Source organism: Metarhizium robertsii, assembly GCF_000187425.2.
Source record: "Metarhizium robertsii ARSEF 23 chromosome Unknown MAA_Scf_2, whole genome shotgun sequence".
Lineage (NCBI taxonomy): Eukaryota > Fungi > Ascomycota > Sordariomycetes > Hypocreales > Clavicipitaceae > Metarhizium > Metarhizium robertsii.
The window spans coordinates 1240863-1253518 of record NW_011942160.1 but is presented as its reverse complement, the minus strand read 5'-3'; the positions used below and the strand labels follow the sequence as shown (position 1 = coordinate 1253518).

The 12656-nt window shown below is 50.3% G+C and overlaps 3 protein-coding genes across 3 annotated transcripts; 2 read left to right on the top strand and 1 right to left on the bottom strand.

Annotated features, from left to right (window-relative positions):
* Positions 1-295: 295 nt before the first annotated feature.
* On the bottom strand, positions 296-1565 carry MAA_06035 (DUF1295 domain protein; the record flags this gene model as incomplete). Its single annotated transcript, XM_007824033.1, has 4 exons — positions 296-723; positions 780-1006; positions 1065-1129; positions 1191-1565. 4 exons carry the CDS (start codon positions 1563-1565, stop codon positions 296-298), a joined length of 1095 nt encoding a protein of 364 aa, XP_007822224.1.
* Positions 1566-2441: 876 nt separating this feature from the next.
* Positions 2442-4714, top strand: MAA_06036 (DNA topoisomerase; the record flags this gene model as incomplete). Its single annotated transcript, XM_007824034.2, has 6 exons — positions 2442-2522; positions 2575-2772; positions 2833-3011; positions 3067-3236; positions 3306-4621; positions 4676-4714. The coding sequence occupies 6 exons, from the start codon at positions 2442-2444 to the stop codon at positions 4712-4714; spliced, it is 1983 nt and encodes a 660-aa protein (XP_007822225.2).
* A 3883-nt stretch (positions 4715-8597) lies between these two features.
* On the top strand, positions 8598-9641 carry MAA_06037 (Sin3 binding protein; the record flags this gene model as incomplete). The annotated part of the gene is made up of 1 exon (XM_007824035.1): positions 8598-9641. One exon carries the CDS (start codon positions 8598-8600, stop codon positions 9639-9641), a length of 1044 nt encoding a protein of 347 aa, XP_007822226.1.
* Positions 9642-12656: the final 3015 nt, after the last annotated feature.

Below are 12656 nucleotides of genomic sequence, written 5' to 3'. Positions count from 1 at the left end.
AGATACAAGAATTTCTCTTTCTCACATATTATACTGCCTAAATAGTGCTCAAGTAGATTGGAGTATAAGAGCGAGATGAGTCCTTGCTTGCCGGACACTATGAATAATCATGATATGGCCCTAATCAATTCCCAACGAGTATTCGAGACGCCAAAAAAAGATTAAGAAAGGAAGAACGGGGGAAGAAAGAAAATACCCCGACATAAAAATACATTGAAAGCCCTTCCTTCAAGGCATCTTCCTTCCGCGCCTAGCAGCCATACTCCAGAACAGTAATAACCATAGTTGTGGCGAGTCATGTTTGCTTCTGTTTCTTCTTCTGTTCGTGACGCTTGGCCAGCTCACTAGTTCTGATGACCCTTGGCTTGTACGACGGGGCCTTGTACGACCAAATAGAGGTAGGAATGAACATGCCAACCTGTCTCTGGTATTCGACGTACTCGGGATACTTACCGGCTGAAATAGCCTCAGTAAGCCAGGTCGATCCCTGGAAGAGAAGGAACAAGCTACCAGAGCCAACAAAGGTCCAGCTGTACAGAGAGTTGGTGGCATAGCAGCTCCATTGGTACAGTACGAACCAAATTGTTTGCTCTGCAAAGAAGTTTGGGTGACGACTGTATCCCCACAAGCCAGAGGTGATGAAGCCTCTGTCTAGATCAGCCTGGTCCCAACCCTTTGGTAACTTGGCGTTCTTGTTGTACTGATGCTTGGCAGTTTGATACTCTAGGGAAATGTTAGGTGCATTGTAGAACGCAAGGATTGGGGGGCTGCGAACATACCCCATTGCTGGCCGTCGCTGATCCATTCGCTGATAACCAGGAGCAGTTGAACAGCAAAATACGCAAAGTCTGCAGCCGTGACATTTGGTTCAAAACGCGTGGACAGCAGTATGGCGTAGGCAGGGACACACGAGAAGGCGAAGAGCAAGACGCTTTGTATGAGGGAGATAAAGGTGGCATTTAGAATGAAAAAGACAAAGGCAGGGACTTTGGACTTGACGATTTCCCTATAACTAGGTTAGCATCTGATGGAGGCGACGGGCCTTTTGCATGGATTTGCCGTACCATCTGTAGTCTTCGGATCCGACATTATATCCACCTCGCCTCCAGTAGTTGTAGGTCAGTCGAATCTTGATTAATGTGTTAGTGCCAATTCGTGAGCTGAAGCGGGAAAGAAACCAGATATCTCACGCTCCAGAGTGTGCTAAATGTAGCGACTAAATCAATACGACTATGAGGCAAGCCAGCCATTCGTGCCCATCCAGCGAGATGGATTATGTACAGGTTCGGCAATATGCTCCACATGCGATCAACCTGAGAATAATTCCTGTTCACCTCGGAGACGATCAAAAACACGCCTGCAAGAAATATCGATGCCGCAAAGCCTGTGATTAGGGGGTTGGTCTCGACATAGAGGCGTTGTAGGTTTTCGATGCTGCCAATGCTGGCGACCAGGCGGGCAGGCAGAGCAAAGAACTGGTCAACGAATGGCTCAACTGTTTTGGAGAAATCGCTGCAGTCCTCAATGGACTGTAGGACCGGGAGAGCTGCCAATTTTGCGGCCATAATAGTGAGAGAAATTGTAGAACTGTGTTTCGTGAGGATGAAGGTTGACGCGACCAAGCCGCAGCGTCATTGATGAAGAAGTCTGAAGGGCGTCGTGCAGTTACTAAGGACTTGCGTACTTGAAGTCGAGATGCAGGTCGATGCCGACGAATGAGGAGAAGCTACGCAAATCGAGGCACAGGAGGCATCACCCAGGTAGCATCATTGATAGCAGTCGACTTGAGAGCTGTAAGACCAGTGACAGCACTGAGCGGAGACACAGCACCAGCTTCCCCTGGAAGCTAGCGCTTGAGCATCCGTGTCCCTGCTATCCAGCAATTGATGCTTCAAAGTTCCAGTTCTCTTTAGCGGCTATACTGGCGCTAGCGACGTCAATTTTGGCACGCAGTTGACATTGAAGCTGCCATGAATAAGTACATTTACGCCTGGTTAATTACACCAAAAAATGGCACCGCGTGCCCACGCCACATAGTACTTTTGTATGTCGGTACCAGACCCCATATATCTTGTGACGTTTAGCCTTTAACGGTGGGGCATTTGCCAGGCAATAATTTCAGATTGCCATCGTTCAATCTTTTTACATGTTTGCGGACGTCTGTCTGTATCACATTATTAGCCGCCAATGGAGCTTACATGGTGTATAACGCGAGGAATCTGTTTGGGGCTGTTTGTCTCGTTTCATGCAATTCGCAATGATTTCCTTTAAGGTATAGAAGATTTTCGGCTATTGCTTTGACCGCACTGGGAACGCGTCGCGGTGAGCTCTCGTGACGAACCTTCCTCTACTCTCACGATACACGACCGAGTCAGCACGTCGAACCCAGATATTCAGGACACCCCGACCTCGCATTGCGAGAGGGTTGAATTACTGTAGCCATGAGGGTCTTGTGTGTGGCTGAAAAGCCTTCAATTTCCAAGGCTGTTGCTGGTCACCTCTCTGGCGGAAGCATGCAAACCGTGAGTGTCGGACCACAATTTGTTTTATATTTTTCTCACAAGACGTCAACAGCACGGTACCAGGAATCAGTACATCAAGAACTACTCGTTTGATTTCGACTTTGGGCAAGCTCTGGGCCCCTGTTCCGTCACCATGACCTGTGTCACCGGTCATCTTACCAATGTCGAGTTTACCAGCGAGTACAAGAACTGGAGTTACCCTCCACCCGAAACTTTATTCAACGCCCCCATAGTCACTAGTATTCATGATGTATGTGTAGACGCATATGTCAACCACAGTGGGTTCGTGGCTAATTGCTTGGACAATCAGGACAAGAAATCCATAGCCAAAAATCTTGCAGACCAAGCCCAGTACGCACGATTGTTGGTCATATGGACGGATTGTGATCGTGAAGGAGAGCATATTGGTCAAGAAATTGTGGACGCTGCTCGCAAAGGCAACGCCAGCATACAGGTCAAGCGAGCCAAGTTCAGCAACGTTGAACGAGCGTGAGTGTCGCAAACCAGGCATGGCTTGAAAAGTTGGCTGACAAGTGTTTAACAGCCACGTTCTCTCGGCGGCCAGGAGGCTAGTTGATCTCGACAAAAAGCAAGTTGATGCTGTTTCCACGAGAATCGAACTTGACCTTCGTATTGGCTATGCATTCACAAGGTTCATGACGAATAGCCTGCGGCCGCTCGGCGGTCCCATGGAAAGTCTGACGTTGAGTTACGGTGAGCAAAAGATCTAAGAACAAGAGAAGTGGTCCTCAAGCAAGAAACTCCCTAACATGTGCGTCTCAGGATCTTGTCAGTTTCCAACCTTGGGCTTTGTAGTTGATCGATACTTTCGTGTCAAGAACTTTATCCCTGAGCCTTTCTGGAGCATTAGCCTGATGCATAATCGTGACGGTAAAAAGGTTAACTTTAGCTGGGAAAGGAACAGACTATTCGATCGCATGACAACCATTATTTTATATGAAAGATGTCTTTTGGCAAAAACAGCAAAGGTGATCAACGTACAGGAGAGGGCGACACGGAAATACAAACCGCTGCCTCTCACAACTGTCGAACTTCAAAAAGCCGCCACCCGCCTTCTTCGAATGAGTGGTCAACAGGCTATGATGGTTGCTGAGGGCTTGTACAATAAAGGTTTCATTTCATATCCTCGCACCGAGACCGATCGATTCGACAAAGGAATGAATCTGAAGGGTCTAGTTCAGAAGCAGTCTCCAGACCAGCGATGGGGTCAGTTTGCTCAAAATTTGGTCAACGGAGCTTTCAAACAGCCCAGAGAGGGCAGGCACGACGACAAGGCACATCCACCAATCCATCCGATTACCTATGCCGCACCAAGCGTTCTCAGTCCTGACGAGGGACGCTTGTATGAATACGTTGTCCGGCGGTTTTTAGCATGTTGTTCTGAAGACGCCCTCGGTATGGCTACTACTGTCGATCTCCAGTATGGTGATGAAATTTTCGGTTCGCATGGCGTTATTGTGCTGGAAAGAAACTACCTCGATGTGTTTGTATATGACAAATGGGACAACAATGAACTACCGCGATTTGTCAGAGGCGAGGTCTTTCAACCTACAGAAGCAATAATGTCGGAGAGAAAGACATCACCGCCGAGTCATCTCACAGAGGCCGATTTGATTGCATTGATGGACGCCAATGGAATTGGAACAGATGCTACAATGGCTGAGCATATTCAGAAAATCCAAGACAGAGAATATGTTGCCACTGTCGGCAATAGCGCTACAATAGCGAGTGAAGATGACGATGGGGTCCAAGACAGAGCTTCATCTGGAAGAGGGAGGGGAAGGGCCAGAGCTCGTGGAGGCAGAGCAGCTCGTGGAACTTCAACTTCGTCAAGTGGCCGGAGAGGTGGTGTCCGTGTCTTTATTCCAACACAGCTCGGAGTGGCCCTAATCTTGGGGTATGACCGCATGGGTTTTGAAACTAGCCTCGGCAAGCCATTCCTCCGCAAAGAAATGGAACTCAAAATGAAAGCGATATGCGAGGGTCGAACAACGAAGGAGGTTGTGTTGCGTGAGAGCATAACCCAATACCGGCAGGTTTTTATGCAGACGCAAGAGAAACTAGATGTCCTTCGAGCTGTATGTGTGATTTACAAGTTACAGAAGACATAGAGGGATACTAACATAGCACAGGCATGTCGCGAATTCGTGTTTGCTCAACCCGCTAGCTGAGATAGATGGTCCTTATAGGCAGTTTGTCTCTCGATGCTGGTTCCTCACAAGTACAGTCAGAACGGAATTTGTCCTAAAATCATCAAACGGACCAAAATTGTTCTCTTTGCAGCCCGAAATTCGATTTTAGAGAACAGAAACGCCCTACGTTCAGCCAAATCCAAACAATGTATGAGCCGCATACACAGCCTCGGGCAAAACACAGGAGTAGAATAAACACAACTAAGCTTGATTAAGGAGCGAGGACCTTTTACATACCGGACATCACTAGCCAGCAGGCGATTCATCACATCAGCTCAGATATTGACGGTGCCGCCTTGTCAAATTTTCACAAACTGGTTTTGTTTGTCACTTGGATCCATTTGAATGCAGCCCCCGCTCGATGACGATCCTCATGGGGCTGTACGAGAGGGGAAGCCGCACGAGATGTGCATGTATTGGTTCGGAAACGTGACTTGTTTGTTACGACAATACTTGAAGGTTGAGTTGCTCAAGCAGAGGAGGTTAGCTGCCATTTTTGGCGGTTGTGTCGCTTTGAGCCCCAATCAGGCTGTGTGAGGTGGCCAACGTGATCCCTCCCAGCGATGGCTTGGAGTGCTGCCATTTACACGACGACATTTGTGAGTGTGACTGTTTGGATTCACACTCCCGCCTTGTTATGAATCAATACATCGCCTGAGAGTCGCCCCAAGCCAAGAAGGCAGGGCTTTTTTACCCACACATCACAGGCATTGGTACACATGCAGCCCGTCATCCTGTATTGATGCCGTAGTGGTCCGATGACGCGCCATCAGGGCTTGAAATGGCTCCGCCAACGACACCCAGGCGCGAAGGGTAGCTACGGCTTGAACGTTGAAAATGGAACTCACTTGGAGTTTCACGGCTTCGAGAGCCGTACATACTAGCAAATTAAGTCAAGTTTGTTTCCTGACAACGGCCGCGAGCTGCAGGTCGGTACCGAAATACATCACGACTTCTGCAGCCGAGTCAACCGCGCCCAAAGGCCGAGTGGAGCATTCGGCGCAATTGCCATGATTGATCCACATGAATATATCACAGAAGATTGCATTGCCTCAAAGAATAGGATCGTTGGCAATTTAGGACAGCCTTGGTATACGAACCATTGTGGACGTGGGAAGACGTGTGCAGTTATGCTTCTCTTTAACCCCTTCCACAAGTCAGGCTAATAAACCTCGGCAGGTTTATGTTTTAGGAGAAAGGCAGACAAATGCATCAATGTGAGGGATATATGATGGAAGGCCCTAGAAACAGAGCCTTTCAGACAATTGCGAGACGGACACACAGAATGATGACGTCCAACGCGGCCCAAGTGTGTTTTCAATGCATGTACGAAGCATGATTACAATACCTTGCTTTACGACTTCCGACCCTGCCGCGTTCCTGGCTGATCCCTCCGATGACGTCTCCAGAATACACCAAGACGCGTCTGGGATCTCAATATTGACCGAGCTAACAGCGACCAGAGAGGGAGATGACATGGTCACATGGGGAGTGTAGGACACGATTCCCACTCAAGAATGGATCTCTCAATCGCCGCACATCCACCTGCAGAAGACAATCGGCTTAGACGACAACCGCGGGGAAAGTGAGGGCTAGGCTGAAATTAAGCGCACAAAATGGAAAAGTGTTTGGACCAAGCAACGGCATTATGGAACATTGGCGACAACGCATGTGCCGTCAATCAATGGAAGACACAGCCGGTCCGATGGCTGTGAGAAAGCGTATTCGCACGCGGACAAATCCACATTTCTCACTGGAAGGCAACTAGTCAAAACGCCGCGTCGCGCATGTGCCGCCCATCGAATGGCAGGTGGCAAAGCGTGAATGTGGACGGACAGGCCCAGGCATTGGCAACTGAAAGTTACAATTTATCACACGGACTCCGGATCGGAAGCTTCTGGCGGCTGCAAGAGCCAAAGTGAGCCGAACGCTGCATCTAAGTGCCTGCAGTAAATGGAGCGGGCACCAAGCAAAACAGCCACGAGCAGCGGCCCACGAAATAGAACAGTCAACAGCCTTGGATTCTCAGAGCACGTTGTCCCATCCGTGGCCGAAATGCGCCGACTGCCCCGCCCACGAGCATCGTATTTGAACAAAGTTGTTTGTCGCATTCCGACGAGGAGAGAAGGAGAAGGCTTGCCATGATCCGTTCATCGCCAAGCCGGGGACAGAGACCGCGAATGAGCAAGCGACATAGAGGGCCAGTATTTACAGTGCCAACGATGAATGTACATGGTGTGTGACACATGAACGTGTGGATGCGAGAGCGAGCGTTGCTGGTGCTGATACTACCACGGCTGTCAGACAAGTCGAATATGAGGGCACCAAACTTGGAGAGGGTACTGAAGAGGCGCATCAATCTCCAAGCACCAATGACAATGGCACAGTACTCTGGGGGCTCAAATCAGATATCTGATAGTAACATCTGCGGCGTCTGCGACTTCGGTGCAGTGTTCCTTACCTCGGAAGCCAATTGTCATTGACGCAAATGGCGTGTGGATGGATGCTGAAGAGGCACTGCCATGCGTCGCCATGCCCTTGGAGCAGTTGGGCTTATCTGGCGCAAGTCACACGGATGCTTGAAGCGTGCTTGGTGTCCAATGAGGTGCGGCACGATGGCTTACGCTTTCGGAAGAATTACTGTGGACACTCCTTGTTCTGGAACATCATGCACGCCCCATCCTTTTGACGGTCACGACACGTACGCCAAAAGGGGTTTGGGGGTCTAGGGGGTTATTATTAGGGGAACTAGGGCTGGCCAGGCACTTGGCGCATGGTTGACGGCCAGCCCGAAAAATGAAAGACGAGAGAGGTGGGGTGTGCGCGCAGCAATCTGGGCGTTGGCTGGCCTCCAGCGCTGTCACGACAACCCCGTGTCAGCCAGCGTCAAGTCATTTGCTGGCACTCCGTACTCCGTACTTGCCCGCGACTGTTGGACTTTGGAGGGAACTTCCAGGCTTTGCAAGTCTCAGCAGTTCCGAGTACGCTGACATAAGGTATATCGGTACTTGGGCTGTGTTGCCTTGTCTATGCTCAACAAAGAGGACAATGAGGTACTCGATACAACCCCGATTTGTCACTAGTAAGTCGCCAATACTCCGTACTTACGGAGCACATGCACGCGCAAGAGCAAGAGCAAGAGGCGTGTGCTTGTGTGCGTGTACTCCGTACGTGTGTCTCTCTTGCAGTTCGTGGTACCTGCTCGTGCGCTCGTGCACTCACTCAAGTCTCCCATGTCGACGCTGGAGCAGCCTGCCTGGTTCTGGTTTGCCTGGTCCGGCTTGCCTGCTGGGATCCCGACGCCGATGCCCATTGTTGTAGTACTTCTGCCCATCCATCCTTCGCATCGCGCGTCTCCCTTCCCTCCCTTTCTCTTCTCTTCAAAGCAACAACAAAGACCAAATACCGACTGCACGATTTATATCGAGAGTCTCCTGTCACAGTCCAAGGTGATCACGCCAGCTCTGCCAGCATAGCCCCTATTGGTTTATACTGCCAGAAGACACAGCACAAAAGCCGTCCCCCTTGACACACGGCTTTCATACGTCAGGTACGTACCTCTTGGCCTCTCTCTGCGCCGAAAGCTCCTTCCTTCCCGCGCCGCACCCTACGCCTTCTGCACGCACTCAAGGTGCGTTGTGGCCCAGTGCCAGTGACTCAACCGCCACGACATCCATCCATCAAACTTCCTTTGTTTGCCACACAGCGAACTCGTACTCGACTCTGCTTTTTTTTTTTTTTGGAGGATGCCAAAATCAATCCTGCTACGTCAGTATATGTAACAGACACTTTACTGACTTTTTTTTGGGCTACATCAACAGTCAGCGTTCTGAAGTCGAAATCGCAACAAAAAGTCGATAACATGGCTTCCCTGGCATCAGCTGCTCGTGATATTCCCCAGCCCTCCGTCAACCGAGACAACTTAACTGTTGTAGCGGCGCGGGGTGACTCGGCGACTGTGGCACGATCTCATACCCTCCCTACTCCCCCCAACTCTATATCTCCGGCTTTGCCAGCTCATGGCTTGAAGGCGCAACTCCAAAAGGCCAAGCTCGAGCCCATCGACTCGGACTTGGACTTGCATGACAACGCCAGTAGTCATGGGCGGTCACTATCTCCAGCTGCCCTGGAATCAGCGGGCGCCATCACTGCGCCCATGTTGGCAAAATATCATTTACCAGAGATCCTGCTCAACCACGGGCCTCTGGCTATACGGCACATCATGGGCTATCTGACGACGTCGGTACCAGGTTTCTCGGGTATACCCCCAACAAAGGCAAGGAGATTAGTGGTTGGCGCTTTGGAGGGACGGGGAGGAGAAGGAGGAGGCGTGGAAGGTGACGTGGAGTATGAGAAGGTGGGCTGGGGAAGATGGGACGCGAAACGACGAGGTATGGCAAGTCGTGAACGTCAAGGCACGCCTCCATCTTCGTACGGCTCAGCTATCCCCATCTCCAAGGCAGGTGGAAGAGGAGCTAGAGGTTCGATGGCCGATGAAACCTTCCACTTCTCCCACGACGACAACGACATGCATATCATGATGGAGACCGAGGCGGACAAGATGTCCATGGACGGTTCGGCCTCGGCGTCCTGCTCCGAAGCTCCAGATGACGATGTTGTCATGAACGATGATCCGGAAGATGTAACGGATGACGAGGACTGGGCCGCGATGGGTGCCGCCGCACTCAGGGCTGAATCCTACCCCAACATGGCCGCTGCTCAGTCAAATGGTGGCATGCGATCTCCAAATTTCCCTCCGATCGGCGGGTTACGAACTTTCTCGAGCAGCTCGGGAATGGCGCGACCGCCTCAACCAACGCACCTCGATCTTTCCGCGTTGGCTTGCGCATCGGATGCGCAGGAACGTGAGGCCGTCGAGGCTCTTTTACGACTTGGTTCTGTATAATATCTACTGCATAACAACGGCGTTTCAAGTACGGCATGGGCTTTTCATACAACTTCTCTTCTCTTGGGGATTTGCTTGCGATGAACTGGTTCACGGGCGACCAGTTCGCAGGCGAGCTGACAACGGAATCCATGTCGGGCGCGGCATATTTCCAACTTGCAATCACGATGACACGGCACTTTGTACTCTTTACATTGGCGGTTTTTTTTCTTTTTATATATGTTGAGACTCCCTACCCCTTGGGCGGAATGCACTAGAAAATGCTTCCGGCATATTGTCATGGTTGATCCCTGGCTCTTGCAAGCTTGGCTGGTTGGTGTCTCTTTGTTCAAACAGTGACAGCCACAGATTGTTCACGGGATTGTGGATTTCATCAACCGCCTATCTTTTTACCCTTTTTTTTTTTTTTTTCAAAGAAAACTCATGCTTCTTGCACATACAAAAACTACATTTTCCAACTGACCTGGAACTGGCAACAAGTTTCAACAAAAGTCAGCGAGAGACCATCGGTCATTTGTTTACCACCATCGAAAGCGAAGCACATGTCCTTGATGGAAGATGATTTTGCGCTTTGGACGTTTTTCATTTGCTACACTTTTTGCACCACTATTATAATTCGGTTGAAGAAACCTTACGCATTGGGGGGATATAAAATTGAGAATTACCACATCTTTATTCCGACATGGATGTCAGGTAACGGACGGGTGGAACATGTCAGTCTGTTTCCACATGAGAGTCAATACTCGGGGGCTGGTGCTGGATGTGTTACAACATGGAAAGCAAGGGAAAGGTCAAGCTTCAACATGAAGGCGGCCAGAACATTGAAGGATACCCAAAATAGATAAGTAAGCTTGGGATGGCGAGATTTAAATAGCTTCCTAAGTTCTTTGAACAAGCAGAACTTTGCAGATAATGGAAGTTCCGTCCCTACGAGTTGTCTCTTAGCGCTGTGCGAAGTGTGTCTGTCCGTCTGATTGCGTGGTGTCCATGCCTGCCTGATAGGTAGACTAAATGCGTTTGTTGTGACGTCTTGATTTAACGTGGCGGGCTAACTTCCACCGTGGTCACTATTTCGCGAATCTCTCCTTGGGTCCCAGCGGGTCGGTGCTGACTTGACTTGACATCTGGAGTTTAGGGTAGATGTAGGCAACAGAAATCAGCACGCTACAACGGTCTTGTTAAATACCCTTGGAGCAACCTTGCACCGGTTGCGCAAACAACGACGAACCCAGGGCTATGTACAAGGAGAAGAGCCCACAGGGTAGGTCAAACAGATCTCCATGCAGCACAACTGGGTAAGATGGAATCTGGATTTTGTGGCGTCATAGCCTAGGGGATTAATCAATCTATGTAGTATCAGAATGCCGATATACGCTTTGAGCGCGACCACTTTATTCGGGGATTTTGCACGATTGGGAAGAAGCGTCGTTTCAGGGCAAGGCGCTCCGATGATGTCATCAGCTGTCTGTCGATGGCGACCCGTGGATGGACAGGACAGAGCCATTTATTCGTGCTGGCGAGCACATCCAGGGTTGGGCATGGGAAATGGCACACGTGGCAAAGCAAGGCAAGGCACGGCTGGGCGTGAGGCGCTGCACAAGCACTTGAGATTCCGGGAGCACAGGCAAGACGAGACAAGACAAGACGTCAGTCAATCAATCAAGGAGAGTTGGGCAGGTAAAGAAAGCAGCGACAGATGGCCGCTGGTGTGCAAAGCGCGTCAGAGGATGAAGTGACCGTGTCCTAGGGTAGCTAATTTGCGCAGATAAAGTCCGGTAGCTTCATGACGTGCTTGTTGACCCGCACGACTCTCCGCTGGCAATGACGGCGACTCCAGTGGCTCCGTGTCCGGAATGGAAACCGATTGCCATTGCCGGTTCGCCAGAAGATCCAGCTGGCATTACATCTGTGTCAATCTGAGAGCTGAAACCCGCCCATCTGTAAGCGTTGTCCTGCGTCTCGGTCTCGGTGGATTGGACGAACCGTGACATTTGAGCGCGTTCTGCAATGACAAAGTGGCGCAAGCTACGATGCTCAGCCAGACTTGGACCATGATATATACAATTTTGCACCATAGCCACGGACTACCTGCTCCGTACGTTGGCGGCTATTCTCCTATCCCCAGCCTGTGAGCAAGGATCATCGCTGCAGAAACCATTCAAGCCAAGCTATTGAGCCAAGGGGATAATCGATACAGACTTTCAACGTAAATATTAATACTCCGTACTAGTACATGCATATGTCAGCGCAACTACACCGCTTCACATGCGTTTTCACCCGGTCATGGCGGGTAATATAAAAAAGTATCAAGCGGAAGCCAGCCATGACTGGGGTTTAATATCAAAATCGAACAAAACTGACTCAAGAGCAGAAACCCTCGATAGACAACTGTGTACTGCTACATTTCTTGGAGGGAGGAGAAGAAGAGTGAGAGCGTGCCCCGCGCACACGTGTGCTTGGCAACCTCAGAGTTGAGCAATTCGACAAACGCCAAATTAAACTCCTGGAACTTGGGGCCAGTGGCTTGTATTGAAACGCTGGCTGCCAAGAACATTTATGAACCAAATGAATGAGAGCTTCGGGAAGCACAAATCTTTGTCTTGGCGGTTCGCTTTGCTGGGCGATTTGAGCTCGTCCCTATGTCGTATTTGCTGCGACAAATCAGGCGATATTATATGGAGTAGCTAGCATGAACGAGCTCATCGGCAATTGATTCGGCATCATCACTGAACTGATGTCGCCATGGCAGTTTCGCTCTTGGTCCTGGGATCAATATTCTTTCCATGTCGACCAAAACTTGGGCCGCAAGAGTGGCATGGTGTGATTCGCCCCATGCCACAGTGGAAAGCTTGTCAACACAAGCTTAACTTGTCCACATGGGTGCCGCGGTGTGCCCTCGTAGATCTACATTAGCCGACTGGCTGTCGCCGTCCACGAGGTCTTGGCAGCCGGAAGAATCGTACAACACAAAGTGACCGGTCCGGGGCGAGACGCTGCTTGAAAGAGTGGTGCTCC